This window comes from Frieseomelitta varia, unplaced genomic scaffold (genome assembly GCF_011392965.1).
Source record: "Frieseomelitta varia isolate USP_RPSP 00005682 unplaced genomic scaffold, Fvar_1.2 scaffold_715, whole genome shotgun sequence".
In the NCBI taxonomy this organism is placed as follows: Eukaryota; Metazoa; Arthropoda; class Insecta; order Hymenoptera; family Apidae; genus Frieseomelitta; species Frieseomelitta varia.
The window spans coordinates 102,308-123,308 of record NW_025110496.1 but is presented as its reverse complement, the minus strand read 5'-3'; the positions used below and the strand labels follow the sequence as shown (position 1 = coordinate 123,308).

The 21,001-nt window shown below is 27.7% G+C and overlaps 1 protein-coding gene across 11 annotated transcripts in view; it reads right to left on the bottom strand.

Moving 5' to 3' along the window:
- Positions 1–21,001, bottom strand: part of LOC122535402 (AMP deaminase 2) — a 45,169-nt gene that overhangs the window by 1,375 nt on the left and 22,793 nt on the right. For 9 of the 11 annotated variants that reach the window (XM_043666902.1, XM_043666904.1, XM_043666901.1 and 6 more), the window contains 9 exons: positions 7,000–7,153; positions 4,561–4,747; positions 2,676–3,025; positions 2,228–2,425; positions 1,305–1,600; positions 1,099–1,225; positions 854–1,017; positions 482–776; positions 54–164 (listed from right to left, as the gene is read on the bottom strand). In XM_043666902.1, the coding sequence (XP_043522837.1) occupies positions 54–164; positions 482–776; positions 854–1,017; positions 1,099–1,225; positions 1,305–1,600; positions 2,228–2,425; positions 2,676–3,025; positions 4,561–4,747; positions 7,000–7,153 (1,882 nt within the window). Of the gene's footprint in view, positions 1–53; positions 165–481; positions 777–853; positions 1,018–1,098; positions 1,226–1,304; positions 1,601–2,227; positions 2,426–2,675; positions 3,026–4,560; positions 4,748–6,999; positions 7,154–12,344; positions 12,544–15,055; positions 15,256–21,001 lie in introns of those variants that run through there. The other 2 variants (XM_043666912.1, XM_043666910.1) reach the window with 2 other exon arrangements.

Sequence of the window (21,001 nt, the reverse complement as noted above, 5' to 3'; positions counted from 1 at the left end):
TGATCATTTTTATGAATATCTGTACGTTTTGTAAATATTTGTAGAATGCATACCTTGTGTGGAAAACCACTCATAAGTACTGAATTACGCGCTAGTTCACACATGTCACATGAACTGAGCTTCCATACTTGTGCAGCAATGCTATATTCCTCCATCAAAGGTTCCTATAAGAAAATATAACTATTTACTTCTACAGGAAATATTTAATCTCTATTTTGGAATAATCTATGACTCATTAATTTTCTCTAAATTGTGCTCTATATAGGAATATGAAGCGATCGCATATGTCAGAATGAAGTGTGCTCGTAGTTAAAATTTAACTAAGAGTTTTCGAAATGAATATCTCGAAATGTAAAGTTGTTTAAAATCGATCTTGGCAACAGTATTTCAAGATAATCGGTAAGATCGCTCGCTTTATAGATTATTATATAATAAAATTATAAATCGAGAAACATTTGTAAAAATTAAATATCATACTGACCTTGGTAAAGTGAAATTGAAGGGGATCGTCTGTGGAAAGGCTTATACATAATCCTCTTGCTAAATATTCGGGTAATGGGTTACGATGATAATTCAAAAATAGAGAGTTATTACTGAGGGGCGACATTGCGATGCCAATTTGTGCCAAATAATACAAATATTGTAGTACTGGCACTTTTCGAAGTAAAAGGCCATGGGAAATATTCTCTGCCATCATATAACCACAAACAAGATGTTGAATGGGGCCGGCCTCGCCACAATGAGGTCTAAGGACAAAGGTGTTTAAACCTTTTTCTCTAAAACACAATACGTTGTATACGTTAAATATTTGTTTGAACAGAGAATTAATATTATTTACTAAGCGTGTACTTACGCTCTGAAATGATTTAAAACGGTCATATTGGCATAAGTATAGTATTGATAGTATCCATAAGGAGGATTCTCAATATCATCCCATTCTGCAGGTGGACAAACATCTTTGTCAAATAAAGGATTTTCCGGCTTGCTTTCGTCATCAACGGAGTCAAATCCTATTACCTGTAACGATAACAATGTATCGATGACAATGAAGCAATCAACAACTCTAAGTTATCAACGCTCATTCACAAATTTACTTACATATTGAAGGAATTTATGTAGCTCTGGATGAGAATTGCCGTCGTTCGTTACCTCGAAGAGAGGAAGAAAGATGTTGTTCAAAATCTCTTGGAAGTTTGTCATCAATTTGTTCAATTTGAAAATGTCACTGAATAGAAAAACAATAGCTATTGGAGTGATTTTCTGTCAGATGTTAATGGCAACAAATGCGTATTAAAATAACTTACTAAAGTCGAGGAATTTGAATAAGCCAGCGCACATTGTCCGAATATACATCACTTTGAATTGCCCACTTTGCTAACTTATCCCATTCCTCTGGGCTCTTGCCGTAAATCGAAAGACGTAGCTCCGCATTTTGGTACTTCGATTCTTCAAGATCGCTGGCAACTTCCTTAATTATGCTTGCGAAAAATTTACCGTTTAGATAATTGTCCGTTTTTAGAAACACTTCACGCAAGCGACTTTCGCCGATTGGATTGTACTTGGCATTGAACTTATCAAACCTATGAAATGTATTTCTATCCTGAAAGAAAAAGAAATGAAGAACTTTGAATTCTACAACTTAAATAATGTACACTGTTATTCAATTATTTCCAATAATGTAATCAAAAAATGTTAAAATTTCAAGATCATTAGAAAGTTATAAAAGTTGGTCAGAACTTTTATCTAAAATATTTTCTTTATTTTATTTAAACATTAGAATATTATCTAAATATTTTCTTTATTTTATCTAAATATTAGAATATTATTATTAAATATTAAAATATTATCTATTATTTTATCTAAAATATTTTCTTTATTTACACTGTCAGGAATGCTTAAAAAAATAGTGTATATTATGTCAATGATCATTCTATATCAGTATTTTATTTAGAATAAAATAAAAAAATATATATTATGTATTATATATATATATACAGATATTAATAATTATCATAATATATAATAATTTGAGATAATGAACTATTTCAACTAATAGTTATTTCAAACAACATCCAATCGAATGAGATAATATATTATTTAATTTGTTAGTTTTGAAATATATTATTTGCAAGGATGTATTTGGACTCTTTAGACGATAACAAGAAATTAAAGATCTATGGTAATCTTAAAAAATACTGTTCTGCATGAAATATCAATGTAAACTTACTGCATGTACGTCCAACATATCAACGCTAAGGTCATAGGTCGTCAGATTCATTGACTGAAATACTTCTCGAAGAGTCATTGTTTCTCCGTTTTTGGAACACGTAACAATCTCATCCGCATGATTTTTTAGCGTTTTCTTAATAAATCTGAGTAAATGCTTCTGATTCATGCAAGATGCCGCATGAATGTGGGTGTCAACCTGAAGTCACACGAAATGTCATTTAACTAAGAGCATATTATCTTTCTAATAAGTGTTTGAAAAATGTTCATGATGTAAACTTTTAATATACAGTAGAATTCCCTATAACACGAGATATACATTCCGCGTTTTACTGTCACAAGTGAATCTTCTTCAGTAATTTTATAATGGCGTTATACAGAGTCTCACTGTAATTTCTTTCCTAGATGTATAATACATATGTAAGTGACTATATCACTTTCATACCGACCTTTCTAATGTTATAGAAGTCCCTATGAGGAACTGCTTTTTGACTGGCAAGTTCTCTAAGCTCGTTCAGTAACACATGCAGTTGAAATTTTGACGAAAGGTAACTCAGTCTTCTGTAGCAAAAAGATTTTAATGGACCATCGGCGATCATCGTACAAAGGAGGTTCATGTCCCTGACAAAAGTGGCTAAGTCAGGATACGAATAAGGGATTGGCTTCCCATTATCTAAATCTTCTTCGTTAGCGTACACATTGAAGACACCATTAACGGGGGCAATTATGTAATTCTTTGACGGAGGGAATTCACATTCCCATGGATCTCCTCGAGATGCAGGTGCGTGCACAGGATGATCTAATAGTAACATTATTCAGGAATGACAAGTATTAAAACGTCATTCTTCTCAAGTTAATATAATTGCAAAATAATAGTTTCTCATTTTTCTATCGGTAATGTCAATGTTTGTTTTTTTTTTTTTTTCTTATAGAAAGTACATTTACATGGAAAGAGTAGCAATTGTACTGTTAGGATGCTCAATCTCGTCCTAACTAAAATTAAATTCTACGTTCTTCTTTATATATACCTATAATATACATATAAAGAGCTCAGAAGCCAATCAATATAAGTCATGTTTCATTGAAAATGATTTGTGCCAACAAACAGTTTAATTATTAATGTTGTAATAATTGTATTATAATAACTAAAACTGTTCTATCGACATAATACTGTATGACATAATACTTACACCTATAATAATATTAATAATAATTAATAATGTATCTATATATATCTATATTAATTTCATTGTTGTATCCTTAAAACTGATAGAATTACAGCAAAGTTTATAAAACTTTTATTCTTTTAAAGATATACATACATATTTAAGTCAAACGTTAATCAATCTCAATTTAGAATAATTTATATGTATTATATTCAACTTTTTTTCTGATTAACCATAAGATTTCTTAGTTTTTGTGATTGTGAACAGATAGTAAACTGAAAGAATGTTATAATGGTACGGGTGGTATAATAGATAAATGAGTCAATAAAACAGACTAGTTTTTTATTATTATTTTCTTTAAATAATATCTAAATATTATTAATAAGACAAAATAATGTTAAAAAATACTGCTTTCTATTGCATATTGTGATATGCAATGAAAGACTCAGAAGACTATAATGAAAATTCACAACTTCGATTATGTCAATGAAATTATAAAGAAGAAATCGAATAGATAGTCTTACTTATTATTATTATTATTACTATTATTATTATATCTTATTATTATAGACAATCTTACAACAACTTTATCACATACAAGAAATATGTACTTTTTTTTTAAATATCTAAAGACGTTTTTCTTGAAATTGATTCTTGTAACTAGTGCTCCCCTATATCCAACAGTACAATTATACTTATTATGAACGATGATATAACTCTGCTGCTTATTCTTTGTATCATTTTCGTATCTACTCCATCGTTAAGAAATTTTTGTCAAAATATGAAAGAAAACCGTGATTTGCACGCTAAAACGTTTCTCTTTCTCAATTGAAGTTGTTTGTGAAGGGAAATTGAGATTGTAAAAAATTCGAATACCACAGCAGAGTTAAAGGAGCTTCGATACAAAGGATAATAAGGATAAGAGGAGAAGGACCTGTCAAGGGTGCGTTTTTGATCAGCGCATCGATGTCTGTGTCAGATGGAACGCTCGTAATTTCACTTTCAACTTCTGACTGCAGCTTCTTACCTTAAGAAACAACACATTGCACTAACTCTTTTACGTCATGAAAGATTTCAAAGTGTTAAAGTGTTCACGTGTTTTCACGTGCAAAAAAGAATTGCCAAAGAAAAAGTCAATCATACTAAAAATTTGAGATGTAACAAATACCTGCGATGGCTTTACGATCATCGTGTTGAACCTCGTCGTCACTGCTTATTGGCCTTTTATCGATGCTACGTAGAAATCGTGATGTGATTGAAGGAAAGCTCTGTTTAGAATTGTTCATGTATTTCTCACGTATTGCCAGTGCCTGAACCAACAATTGAGACGCTTGCTGAAGATCTTCCAAGGGCACCTACAAGCATGCATATCTAATGTTATACTTCACATTACAATTTTGTAGATAATTTTCTAAATTATTTCCCCCCTTTTCATTACTGAATGAGACTATAAGTTTTTCTGTTAAACAGAATTTTTATGCACTTTTTAATTTCTTACAAACATAACTAAAGAAATAAAACTTGGGTGAAAATTTGTTCTATTATCTATCTCTTTTATTATGATTTTATACATTTTAAACATTTATATTATATATTTATTTATTTTTTTGTTTAGATAGATGTTTTAGATAGATATTTTGTATATAATATTATATGCACTGTGTTATATTTTTGCAAACAAAAAATTTCGCATAAAGCATAAAAATCTTAATTCGCTCAGCACCTTTGATACACATCCGGCATAAATTTCTTGGTCAAACTCAAATATTTACAATCATTGAAATCTTCTAGATGTAAATTGTTCTTGTAAATAATAAGTTAATGTGAATAACATATCAAGTAACAAAGCTGTTATTATATGTTGGAAAAAAGTAATGGTATTGTATGTGATTACTAAATCATGGATTTTTATGCATTTATATGGAAAATTTGAAAGTGTAAAATTGGACAGTATACACATTACACATAAGTATGTAGAAATATATAAAATTATTACTATATTTATAACTATAACTATAATTTAATTAATATATAACTATAATTTATAAATTATATTATATTTATATAATATATTATTATATTATTATATTTACTAACATAAAATAATGTTAATCTACTATTTAGTAATATTTATCTTCTAAGCTTCCATTTTTCTTAACCATATTCTAAAAATCATAAATTTATTAACATTAAAAAACCGCACAATGATTACGCTTAGTTATTTAAATTATGTTGGATGATTAATTTTGTTGCTTTGGATTTCAACAAATCATGAATTTTTTTTAGTAATATCGTTACATATACTTTTTTTTATTATCTGTTTTATTATCTATTCTTCTGTTTTTAGAATGTATAATTAACGTTCAAGTAATTTTACATTTCATCAATTTGACATTATATAATATAATTATTTAGGAATGAAAAAAAGCTTCTTATGAAATGATTGAATGTAGGATTGGTTACGGAAGGAGAAAATGGGTGGTAACAGGGGTTTCCTACGTAAGGCAGCACTCCTGAGGTTTCTTCTCATAAAAATCTCGAAAAAAAAGCACAATCTTCCACGTAACACAGATTTTACGGACGGATTTTATCAATTTACAATACGTAATCCTACAATACGTAACTACGAAATAATTATAATAAAAATTGTATTATACATAATAATTTTAACATAAATTAATTATGTTTTAAACAATCATACTATAATTATTCATAACCGTTAATTATGGTGTAATATGTATTATAATTATTTATAATTATTAATTAATCTGAGAATCATATATTTAATTTTAAAATTGAAAATTAAAATCACATACACATTGAAATTACATGAAACATGATTAATTTGAAAATTATGAAAATTCAGATAGTATCCTGTATATGAAGAGGAATTAATTAATTTAGTTCCAACAAAATGATTTATAAGCTTTGAATATTACAAAATAGGGGAGATCGGGGTAAAATTCTTATTTTCTTTTATTTCTGCCGTTGGCACAAATGCTTATGAATCGATAATATAATTCAGCATGATGATGCAGACAAAAAACGATGCAATAGAAAATTCTAATGAAACCCTATAACGAGTAGTTTTTTTTCTCATTAAATCAAAAACTCTTGCAACAATCTTGCGAAAAAATACAATTTGTAGATTTACGAACGTGTGCAATATATATATATATATATATATACGTATATACAAATATACGTATTATAAATTTATTATATTTAAATTATATATATATATATATATAATTCTTATTTTACATGTTCCATATTAAAAATATGTGTAGTATTCTTGCATATATTATGATATAATATAATTTTGATACATTAATATGAATATGCATGTAAAACCAAAAATGTATCATTAAATAAATAAAATGTATGTACATTGTTATGTACACGTGTATTTTAAAATAGTACATATATATATATATATATTCTGTAACAAAAAACTTTCTAAAGCAAATTAATTAGTTATAACATTGTATAATATAAGACTGTATAGTATTAGTATTAGTATTTAATATTAATGGCCACCTTACACCGATCTTCCCTATCTATTGCAGTGGTAAATCAATGCTGTTCACATTCAATTTTAACTTACCCCGGAAGTATCCTCGCCGGATATGGACACCCTCTGGAAGTGCGGGACAAAATCATTCTCCTCGAGATTGAAGAGATGATCGACATCGTCTGGTATACCGGGGCCGAGCGATGGTTCATAATGGCTACGACGTTCTTCTAAATCCTTGGCAGCTCTGAAAGAACATTCTAAATATGATTTTTCACTCACAGCAGAAATAAAAATATCTGAATAGCGATTAAAAGAGCAAGCGCCGGTAAGTCGTAAAGTTTGCACGAGATATGGTACATATCTGACACAACTAATCTGTAAAAAGGACATAGAATAACAAGTACTTTAAAATCATTTATATGTGAGAAATCAATTTATTTACACGATTAAGAATTAGGGAACACTACACAAGTATTGGTATATTATATAAGCAAGAAATTAATTACGTTTGGAAGAGTTGTTACAGTTTTAGGTAAAAAGATAGTTTGATAGTTTCGAGTTGTTACAGTTTTAGGTAAAAAGATACTTTGATAGTTTCGTGAGAATGCATTTTTTTTTTCCTTTTTCGTAACATAATAAAATTGGGTGTTAAATAGAGAAAGTATTAAGTATCTCGTGTCCATAGAAATATTTCAATTTAGTTACATTTTACGTTTTAGTTGAATCGACACATTGCAATTCTTATAAATCCTGAGTCAAAAATACTTTCAATTTTGAATTCATAACAGACAAATTCACTGCTGAAAAACGCTATAGTTTTCCTTGTAGAAAATACAATTATTTTGTATCAACTGCGAATTACTATATTATTGTTATCCATACCTTTACGATTATTGTTTTATTCAATACTGAAATTACATGAAATGTAAAAAATATTGATTTCTGCAGTATTACTTTAGTAATGTATAAGGTGTACAAAATAGAAAATAACATTCCGCACTTTAAATACGTATTTTTATTAATAACTAAACACATATGCTATTGCGTAGAAAGAAATAACTGAATATATACGATAATCTGAGTTAAAAATTAAAAAATAAATACTGGAAGAATTTTTCTTAAATAAGGAGAATAATTTTCAATCCCTACATACATTACAATGAATTTAATGAAGCTTTTAAAATGACCAACCAGTTCATTGTATCGTCAATTTTTGTATCGCATTTTTATTATTATTAAATTGCAAAATTTGCTATTAAATTGGAGACACTCACAATTTTCAACATCTTACAAGTTTTTAAATAAAACTGATCTGAACGATCTATATATATAATAAGTTTTATTAAGTATTAAAGTACATGCATTGTACAAATGTAAAATACACATGGCATTATGTATATAAAAAAAATTATGTGTTTATTAAAGAAAAAAATTTTTATCTACGTTGTTGACTTTTTTTGACAATATGTTCCTCTTTAATGTTTTCATTTGAGTTGCATTCATTTTCCAAATAAAATTGTAACTTAAACAAACGAAGTTATCCTGTTAGGACCAATACAATTTTTTCATCTTCAATCATATCTTTTTCTTTTTATTTAACTTCAAGTGTAAATTTCAATAAAGAATTATAAAAAGGATTATAAACTACATGAAGTTTATATAGAATTTCATAATTACACTTGTAACTTAAAGAATGTATAATTTTATTTTAAAAAAAAACTTCAATGTGAATCAACAATTTTAGGAAATCCATAAAAATAAATTCTAACTTCATCGTAATATTTATCTCTTACAAGAAATATCTTTTTCTTCTTAGAAGATTCTTATTTTAATGATGATTTTAATACAACTTCTTCCACCGTGAAGGAATCAATTCTCACATGGTAGCAGATTCATGAAAGTTTTATGTTACTTGTTTCTTAAACAAATCAATGTTATTTTTTTTATATTAAGTTGTCATTTTTTGGTTTTGTTCTTGGGTTATTAATTTCGTCTAAATTATGTTATTCAATTCCACTTCATGTACATTAAATAAAAAATAATTTCATGACATAAAATACTTCCATGGAAAGAAAAGTGTCAAATTCTTTCAAGAGACAATTTTTGAAGTTAAATTAATCGTGTGTGTTAAAATATACCAAATAAGTTAACTTAAATAAATTACTTATTTAAGTTACTTAAATAAATAATTTGTTCTTTTCTTTAATATAATCGCATATGATTTTTGCAAACAAAAGGAGACATTTTTGAAAATAAAAACTGTTACAACATCTATATATTGACAATATCTGCATATGTGCATATATAGAACGAACCAGTTTCCATGGTATATAACTGAATAGGGAATGATTTTATATGTAGAAATAAAACGAAAAGAAAGACTAACACTGTCCTACTTAAAAATTTCATTTCCAAAAAAAGTCGAGTTTGAAAATTTGCCAAGTGTACTTGGATTTATCAAATTTCATATTAGACAGAAGTACAGAACGATTTTATTCTATTAGATGTGGAAATTAATTCGTTGTCTCTTTTTATATAAACTTGTCATTTATTTACTGATTTTACTTTTGTATACTTTTCATTTAATAATAATTTGTATAATTTAATAATATTTAATAATAATTGTCCAAGTTCTTCTACTTATTCAAGATTTCGTTTTCAAAGGAATCGACTTTTGAAAATTTGCCAAGCACCCTTGAATTTATCAAATTTTGCACTGGACAACTTTATTTTATATTTTCGGTTTACTTTTGCACATAAAATCATCGTCTTCTCGGTTATACTATACATTTTTTGGTCGTGTAAAACATTTCAAAGCAAATAACATAAAACTACTCAACATCTGTCACCGATCAGTAAAACAAAAGAAGATAAAATAGAAATTTGTTTTGTCTAGTGTATATTATTATTATGATACCCTATTTTAAATATTACATATACATTTTTATGTATTATATGCATTTCTGTAACTTTCACTCTTGCATTATACCATATATAAAATATTTCAAAGCAAATAACAATGAAACTATTCAATATCTGTTACTGAACAGTGGATGGTTTTGTAAAAGAAAAAAAGAAGCCTGAAATAAAAGAAAAAAATTGCATTATAATCGGCGGTCAAAAATTTGGGAGTTTTCTGCTTGTTAAATGTTTTTTTTTTCTCGTGTCATTGCACAGTGGTGGACAAAAGAAAATTTGAAACTGGTATTTATCTATATAATATTAAAAGTTAGTAATTTTTATACTGTATGCTCTATTTTTTTTTCTATCAACATTCATAGCTACATAGTTGTTCACAAAGTATTTAAGAGTTTATATGAATATATTATTTACGTTGTATAAAACATTTTAACAATATAATAAGCCCATACTATCGAGATTATATTGATCAAGTCACTGAAACAAATTTAAAAATATATATAGAAATTAAAAGATATTTAATGCATATTCAATACTTATCATATGTATACCTTTTAGAGATAGTTACCCATGTCATATACTAATTTCTTGTTAAGTATAACGTATTATATTTTTATATTTGCAATCTTATATTTTATATATTTGCAAGAAATATCTTGTAATTTTTATATACATTTCTAGATAAGTTTCAAATTTTATCAATATCTCTTAATGTAATTCTAATACAGAATTCTCAATGTAAGAAATTTCTCTGCTATAATTATTTGAATACTTTCTTGAATCACACTACTCCATTTTTATAAAATCATGGATTATCTCGTGTTTAAACTTCCTTCTGTCCTCCACTCTAATTACCAGAAAAGTTTACTATTCTAACGTTAGATAGCTCACCCTTTGTGTTCCCAATGTATTTACAAATCTGTAAAGTGAATACAAGAATAATAGACACAAATATACGTACGTGGCAAAGGGGGAAATAATGACTATCATACTATTAGCTTTTGAGAGTTGATGATGCTAAACGAGTTAAAGTATCTACTGTATACAGGACAAAATCGCGGCCAGATATTACACTGCGTGTATACTGCGTATAGTTTCACAACGTTTAACTGATTAGCATAGCATACTTCTATCGAGACAAAATTCAAACTTAAAAAGCTGCTGTTAAAAATCGTCGCTGGCAAACCTACGTCATTCAAGTAATTCTAAACTTTCGTTCGTACAGAACGAAGTCTTGCATATTTGCATTTCTCGGTGAGAGAAATAGAACGAAATTAAAAATTAATTACAGTCGAACTAAAATGGTGAATGTTAAAGGAATAGCATTGCCATCGAACGAGAAAAGAAAAATCATTGAGCACACGCTAACGTATTTAATAAATGTATCGAACCTAACGTTTCCATTCAACCGGTTCAGGACGGCTGCTATGTATTTGCTACATACGTATTAATAATAACTCGAATATTTCGCGAACGATTTAACATTTTTCCCCGGCGATTACATACTTGTACACAAATTACAATCAACAATATAATATTATAAATTATAATGAAATAAAATAATTATAAAATGTAAATTTATTATTTAATATATAACACAAATTGTAATTTGTAATTTCATGAACTATGAACTAACATAAATTATAAATGTAGTAAAATATAACGTTCAATACGTATTTAACATATGAAATAAAATTGTTAAATACAATAAAATAGAGTAGAATAATCATAAAATATAAAATTATAATATTATAATTTAATTTACATTTTATACGAATTTCGAATTTCATTCATTTTAGAATCGTATTCTTTTTAAATTATGTAATGAACACAATATTATTTATAAAATAATTATATTATTTATAAAATAGGAATATAATATTATTTATAATATTATTATATTCCTATTATTTAATATAATAATATTATTTATAAAATAGGAAAATTTTCCTTTCATTATTATCGTCGAGAACAGATGAAAATTTCATTAAAAATTGTAGACGAAGGCAATTGAAAGTAAACTATAAAATAAATAGAGAAATCATAAAGCTCTATAGAAGTTATTTATTAAACAACAAATGATAAGCAACAAAGTTTGTTTAAACACGTTTCTGTACATTTTTTTCGAATATCTACGAAAAAGAAATAGTCTTCTCTTTTTAATTCATCTTGCTATTTATAACGTTTTAATGGAAATCGAAAGTATCATTTGAAAATGGTTAAAAATAATATTTTTTAGTCGATCATCTAAGTTCAACACTTTTCCCTTCGTACTGAAAAAGACGAGAGAAAAAAATGTATTGAAAGATTCGAGCAAAGAAGAATATAACAAGCCCGAGTTCTCGAAAATTATTATAACAAGAAACAAATTCCAATTGTAATAAGAATCATCGTCATTTGACGATCGAACAAACTCCGGATTCTTCTGAGCGATGGTATCGCTTACATTTCTTGAGAAATCCGTCCTGAAAGGGTTAAAGGATGTGAGCAATCATGATGACGGCATTTTAATTTACCTCAGGAGTATCCTATTATCCCTGAGCCATCGTTTCGATTCGTTCGCACCAGCGAACATGTTACAATCCTTCTCTCGTATTTTACGTCTGTTGCATGCACGCTGACAGCGTCCGAAAAACGAAATGTTCTCGTAAGCAAATGTTCCTTTCTTGTTGTATGCTGTCTTGTTTTTCATTTCTTTCGTTCTTTCTTTCTTTCTTTTTTTTTTTTTTTCCCTTTACTTATCGCAAATTCAGCAAGAACACAACCGTTTAACAACAAACGCGCAACGATGTGTGTCTTTTTTATTACTATGTTCTGCAGATTCTATTACTAGTTTCATTGTTCATTTTATTCTCAACTTTTAAATTTAAACTTTCGTAATACATTTCGTTTCATCAAACGAACGTCGATAGTTTGCAATTGAGGGACTCGGGTAGAAAATGCGCGTTGTAACAGAGGGGAGAGGAATTTTAGAGAAGAAATTTTTTCTCAGAGAGTCCGATGTTAAATTTGTTAGCTGTTTTAGCTAATAATCAATGTAAATTCCAAACGACGTTTATCATCAGAACTTGATTATTTAATTCATTTATATCATGGAGAGAAATATTCGGCTTTACATTACCAAACGCAGAATAATCAAGGATTTTATATTTATTAATATATTAATGTATTATTATTATTATTAATGTATTATTATTATTATTAATGTATTATCTACGCACTAATTTTTGACTTTTCTGATATATCATTATCATCGGTTATAAATTACAAATGATTTAATACACTAGATCTCGTATAGATTTCGAATGATACGAGCCCATTGTGTATTATTTCGTTCGCTGCCACGAGAAACACCCGTTGTAAGAAATTCCTATTGATTTACAAAGTTATCAAACGATTTACAAATATAACTGATTTGAATCCTAAATAGACAGATATGAACGTTCATCTGGGTTAAATATGACAGGCATTGAAATTAGAGTAGCGCAACAAAACCGATGACGATATGTAAGAACTAAAGTTATTGTTTCAATCATTCTAAAACACAATTTGCAGATATGAACCGTTCTTCATTTACAATATCTTTTTTTATTCTCAGAAAAGCTTGAAAAATAAAGGGTGTTCCAAACTTTTTTATTATTCTTTTTTATTATTATTTTATTCTTCTTACTTTATTCTTTCTATCTTTTTATTCTTTTTTATTATTATTATTTCTTTTTATTCTCAGAAAAGCACGAAAAATAAAGGGTGTTCCGAACTTTTAAACGCGAGTGCATATAACGTACAATAATATAGAAAATTTCCAAAGTGAACTGAATATTGAAGAGCGAAATAAATCGTTTCTCGAGATAAAGAACTTGTATTCATAAAAGCATAAATTTGCCTGAAAATTTTTGGAAATAGTTTTGATTCATATGACTAACATAATTTACTTAATGAGTTGGATCGATTGTCATGTTTCTCATGATGTCATCAGGTCTCCTTGTATTTATATATTACACGTGTAAGTTTTATATATATATATATATATACTTACAAAGATTCCTTTTCTACTATATTATAATATTTATTTTATTTTTAATACTACGTTCATTTTCAGTATTAAAAAATTTTAGTTTTTAAAATGTTTGGTTTTTATATTGTAATAAAAGATTTTTATATTTTTACGTTTAAATGTTACTTGAATTTTTGAAAAAGTTTTAGAAAAAATTTAATAACGAAAAGATGAATTATGCAGTGGAAATATTCAGAAAATATATCAAAACTGCGCGATACATTATTGATAGCATGTGCCTTTTTTCTGCCGAGTCTCTCAATCGTTTTAGTATTTATGGAAGACACTTATCGTTTCATTTTTTTTTTTTTTTTGGTTACTGGACAAGTAAGTAGTAATAGCAATCCGATAAAGACACCACTTGTTAGCATTTTCTCGTATTAATGTTAACAATACATTCAACTTTAATCGCGAGTAAGCAAGTATGTAAGTACATATATTCATGATGTTTATAATATCTGTAACGCGCAAGATCTGCATCAGAGTGAACTGATTTGAAGCTAACGCATAAACGGTACGACTATTAACAATTGAAAACAAAAGATAAATCTACTTGACGATATCAAACAATAGAGACAGTGTAGTAACTGCTACGTATCCATATGTTGATCGCTGAAAACGATTTTACGATGAAAACAACGAAAAAAAAAAAAAAATTATCGCGACTTAAACGAAGAAAGATGAGAGAAAGGGAAATGTGTCAATGATCAACAAACAGAGGAACGAAATTTCCGTAACGACGTCTATTACTCATGATCTAGAGCTAGAGGTAACGTTTTATAAAATCTTGACACTCGACTGTGTATTATTGCATCTCCCCTCGCGATGGTGAATATTTAGAGAAATGTCCGCAGTTATCAAAGAGCATCTTGTCGAATTACGCGCGTGTACGTGTACGGTACGTGTGTTACGTGTTGTCGAGGAGAATTCGTTCGACGGTTCGTTAATTTCCATAGGATGGAAGGCTAGCGTGGAAGTAAAAAAAAACGCGAACGTATGACTAAAAGGAAACGACAAGTCCGTCGCGGGGGGGTCGGTCTTACTCCCCTTTCCGTTATTCATCGATACATTTCCAACATTTCGCGTCAGGCGGAGGCGAAGGTGTCACGGCACAATAAACGCAGAGGGAGTTCGCGAATGTGAAATTTCTGTCAATCGATACGTTAAACTCACATAGCCTGGCCTCGGTAATTCTCGTGGCGAGGTCATGAAAGGCTATCCTAACGCCGACTGGGGGGGATCATGCGGTCGTCCAACACGAGTCTGATATTTCTTGGCGGTGAACCGGAAACGATCTACGTTGCACGCAACGCATACCGGCACGAACTTCCTACCCGCTCGATGGTCGTGCGACTACTGAACGACCGACAGTGAAGGCCGTTCGCGAGCTACCCCTTCCCCTATGCCACTGCCACGCCACCCCCACCACCACCACCATATCGCGCCGCGTCGCGCCGCGCCACACGCCAAGGCGCGCCACTCAGCCAAGCAACCACATTGTTCCGACCAGTATTACGTACATAATATATCCGTACTTTATACATGTATAATAGTGCGTCTATACGTTCCATTTCCGTCGACGTAACCTTCCGTTACGTTTTCTCCGGTATTATCTCTATCCCGACTAGCCACTCCAGCCTAAACATTTACACTGCTCATTTTAAAATGTAGGTTACCGGAAAAAGAGGGTGCATATGTCCGCGACAGGGGGAAATGGATGAATATTTAGCTAGATTAGTTATTCGTCGCACCTATTAGTTGAAATAGTTTAATTATTTCAAATTATTTTTTTTCTTTTGTTCCAATATAAAACATCATTCAAGCCTGCTTTCTCTAGGTTATTGACGTTTGTGAAAACCAGTTGAGAAATTGTAATAAACTAATCAGTACGAATGTGACAATGACCATTTATATTTTGACTAAGTTTGTATTAGGTTAATGTGTATCATATCTTTTGAAATTTGAATTTGGCAGGTTTTTTACTTGAATTTTTAAAAAAAGTAATGAAATTGAATCAGTAGCTCCATGGATAATTATAATGTGTAAATTTAAATTTGAACAAAGTGTTATGAAAGTTACTTGTGCATTCGTGAAAGATTGACGATATCATTTATTTCGCCTAAACAATCTTTAATTTATATATTATTTCAAAGAAGTAATTAGATTTATTTAATTATAAGAACTAATTATAAATTAATAAGAAACTAATGATTAAAAGCAATACTTGTCACCTGCAAAATCAACAATAAATTATTTCTCCAAAAACTATCATGATTCATCGATGATTTCATTTTAATATATATATTATTATTATATAATTATTGTTATATGTACTTATTAATTATTGTTATAATACATATAATAATAATAATAGTAATATATTATTATAATATATATTATAACTCCAAGTAACTAAATACAAGTATTCAAAGCGGACAAAATAGTTCACGATCACTTGGCCATCTCACTTTTCTTCAATAATAACACAGTCTGTGATAGTAAGTATCTCAACAGTTCCAAGAAAACTGTTGTCCTATTTACCAATCTTGTTATAATTTCCCATCATAGTATCTTTCCTATCTCTAAGTAAGATTCAATATTCTTCAATCACAGTCAAAGAACTCCATCATCAAACCAGTATATTCTTCGACTACAAGAAAACTGATTTCATAAAAATCTTGCAGCACAAAAATACACTCAAAATCAGTAACGTAATAAACCATGTTTTTTTTATTATCAAGTGTGAGTTAGTTAAAAATAATTTTAATCTAGGTCACAATCCAATCCTGGTGACTGTCATCATTAAGGCGAAAATGACGTGTCCCAATTTATTATTTATAAGCTTTACTCTGCGAAATTCTTTACGAATTGCTACAATCGTTTGTCTCAGCTAAGGTTGAGTCATTGTGATCCAACGCAGTAGTAGTTTATAATATTATTATATAATTTATAATATTTTTATGCATTTATTGGAAATTAGAAGATACATATAATACGCAAAAATATATAGAATATCCAAAGTAGAATATCTATTATAATATTTAATAGATGAAAGTAATCTCTATTAAGATTTCTTTCTTTTTAGATATGTTCAGAGAGATTTAAAAATCTGCACTCTAGTTATCATTAATATCATTAATAATATAGTTTATATTATAATAATATTCTAATATTATCATAGTTACATTTTAATCATTGATATTTAAGATGATATTTAGCAGCTAAAAGTTAATTTCAAAGTAGATATAATGAAAATTTTTATATGATACTGCCGTATCGCTGTTTACAATCTGCTATTCGTTGGTTAATAACGACAATCTTTTTATGAATTTGAAAAGACCTTGTATTTAATTTGTACAACGTTAGATATTCAGCAACCATTTGTCATTTGTAAACTGTAGATTTTTAGACGCTTTTAAATTTTTAAATGCATAATTAAAGAAATAGGATCTGAGTTGAAATTTGTTTCATTTACTTATATATCACTTACGTATCTTATTATCTAATTTAGCATTTCTTAACATTCTAAAATTACATATGTAAACACTATATTGATTATGGAATGACCTCGTACATCAGGCAAATTTTAAGAGTTTTAAAAAAATTTGCAACTACGCATTTTCGTTACAGTGATAAATACTGTCGCTCATAAATATCTAGACGCTATGGTTCATTTATAATAGCAGATATATGTGACAGTTCAATATTGCTTTTAAAAAATGTCAATTTAATGATGTAGCACTATGTATATATTTTCTTATGAAGTCGAAAGATCATACATTATCCATTGAGAAGTCTATACCAGTAAATCATTATAATTAAATGTATACTCTTATTAATGCTTCAATTAAAGTTTTTTTTATTTAACTGTTTAAAAATTAAACAACTTTAAGCTAAAAAAAAAAGCGACGAAATTGTCTACTACATATTATATAAATTACTAGATATTATATAAATCACTATTGCTGCTTAGAAATCAATTTTATTGCGTCATGATATTCTATTATACCAGTTGTAATCCTCACAAAGAAAAAAAATCATCACAGATCCTTTTATCTATAATCTTATAATTAAATAATATTCTGTCAGAAATATTATATCCTGTCTGCTTGTACAAATCTTCGAATAAGAGATTACAAGTAGCAACATTTAATAATATATTTTTTTATGTTATTGTTCATTATATTTTAAAGAAATTGGATTATCATTATTATTTATCGTTATATTTATTATGTAAGAAATACAAAAAAATATTAATATGATACCAAACAGATAACCTCAAGTAACCATTTAAGTGAAAATAAAAATTTTTGTAATATTGAATGATTATAAAACTATCTTTTATCAGAAGCTAAACTGATTAACTCTACTTTTTATCAATCTTTCAACACTCAAGAAACAACTTATTTCCAGAAGTTGATTTATAAATTTAAATTAATTTATTTACGTTGATTTGTAGAAAAGCTGACATAAATAATTATAAATTCGAAAGTAAATTTAAAAAATAGCGTTTGTAGCATCATCACTTTTTTCTACTTATCAATTTATGGAGGAGTTAATCAATGTGACTTTTAAACGATACATATTCATATAGCGGATAAAAAATTAAGTACAAAAATTCCTAAATAAAAATTTAGGAATAAAAATTTAGAAATTTTGATTGTTGTGTGTTTCGATTTTTATATGCCACCTCCTTAGTTTCATAATTGACACTTTGTTTAGTGTTTAGTTGGTACTAAAGTGAGGTACGTATTTAAAATAATTAATTTATTAATTAAAAATTCAAAAAGGATAACTTTATATATTGAATAAATATATTATAAATACTATGTATACTATATTGAATAAATATATCAAAGAGTACGTATTCAAAGGTGAATGCATTTTTAATTTATTTCATATTAAATTTTTGGACTTTTGATAATTTTAATAAACAGAGAGTTAAATAACTGTATTTTCTACCATGAAAAGATATATATATATATATAGTATAAATATAATGTAATAAGTAAACTGCAGATTTTGCAGTTTTAAATTTTTAGAAACAACTAAACAATTAAAACCTAAATAGAAATTTGTTTTATCTACTATATGTTATAATAAATATTCTACTTTAGATATTTTATATATTTTTGAGCATTATATGCATTGTTGACAGTTTTGCAATTTTAGTCTACAATTTTCCATGCATAAAAATTCACAGTCTACTAAAATCTCCTATAATTAATGAAAAAAAAATTCCAGTAGTAAATAAAACAAATTTTTATTCTCATTTTAAATTTTTAACCGCTTCTAAAAATTGAACAATACATAAATTATTGCATTTTCCTATTATATCAGTATATATATTTTCAAGTCATAAAAAAGTCACAAAAAATAAAGCTATTTATAATAAGTTTTCAGAATACTATCTTGTAAAAATTAGCAGTGAACCGATTTACACCAGCATGATCGTCAACCTTTCGTATAATGCTGACATTTTCTTTCTAGATAACCTTTCTGAAGATTATATTAAGCAATATTATATAATAATGAATTTTAATCAGAATTTATTTGTACGGAGAAAAAATAAATTAACCTATGATATAAGATTATCCAACGCAGATCAAACCTATGAAGTACCAAGTTACGAAATATTAAAATCCTTTAAATGTCAATTTAACACTCTTTCACACTTCTTACTATTATAGAATATTATATTAATTTTGAAAACTGTAACTAGAAAATTTAAAACAGCTTTTTCAGTTCATTTAAAATATTTTCCGTAGTTCTTTGTAGAAAAAAAAGTTGCAAACAATTTTTTTAATTAATCAAAAGTAATTATTCTGATTGACTGATTATTATTACATCTTACACATTACACAAAGTATACTTATATATATACTCGTATAAGCTGCAGTGACTTTAAATGAATAGGCTACCTTCAATGTGTGAAATTAATAACATATATTTTCTCGTATATTTTCTTTTTTAACAAAAAAGTGAAATTAAAAGAAAATTTGTAGTAAGTTCTTTGTTATACAAGTCTTGAAGAATACTTGTCTTTTCTTTTGTTTTGCTGTAGCTTTATTTTAAATGACCTTCGCAATAGCGAATTTGATATTTCAGCTATAAAGAAATACTAAAGATTTTTACACAATATTTTTACACAATATTTACTAGATTTTCTACAAAATATTCAATACTTTTCGCTCCAAATATTTTCATAAAGAATTTTTTTACAAAAAATAAGATATCTAAGCGGCAAATACAAAACCAGAGTAATCAGCCTAACGATTTAGCTGAGGAATTATATACAGTTAATCTATCCGAAGAATTGTTCAAAAAACACTCAAAAGACCTTCTTCTTCCTCAGTAGCAGGACACTGTATTAAAACATGTGCAGAGATGCTTATTGCTAAGAAATCATCTGCAAGTTACATCTTCTACAGCCCGATACCAATATAATGTTTTCATAGGATAAATTGTAAAGATCATTGAAAATAACAAAAAACATGCTTTATGCTATATGAATAGTTATAAGACAATCCTAATCTAATCCCATTTTAGAGAAAAGAAAAAAAAACATACAAATATCTGACTTTTGTAGATAGAAAGAAGATTATCCCATAGAAAGTAGTTCCATTCAAAAGTATATGCGTGAAATATTTTTTAAAATAAATTGTATAATAAATGAAACAATTCTAAACTAGTTGATCGCTACTTCACTGCATACGAACTAAATTTTATCGTACAAGATAATTTTAACCATAATCAGTCAATCACATTCAAATATATTACATACAGAGAATATTGTCAACAAAGAACTATGTTAAAAAAGTTAGATAAAATTGTGTTTTTGAGTTTTTATTTGGTATTATAATTCTTGGCTGAGTGAAAGATTATTATAGGGTATTAATATTTATTAATCTAAACAGGGACTACATTTTGTACCTAATTTGAATACACAAATATAATAGAAATTGAGCACAACTGAAAATTTATTTTCAGAAGCTTCAGCACTCCCGTCAAGAGGCACGATATGGAACTAACGAGTGTAAAGTGGCCAAGAATAGAATTGAATTAGGTACATGACTCTTCGTAAATAATTCCAATTATAGACGGTACTTTAAAAGAGAT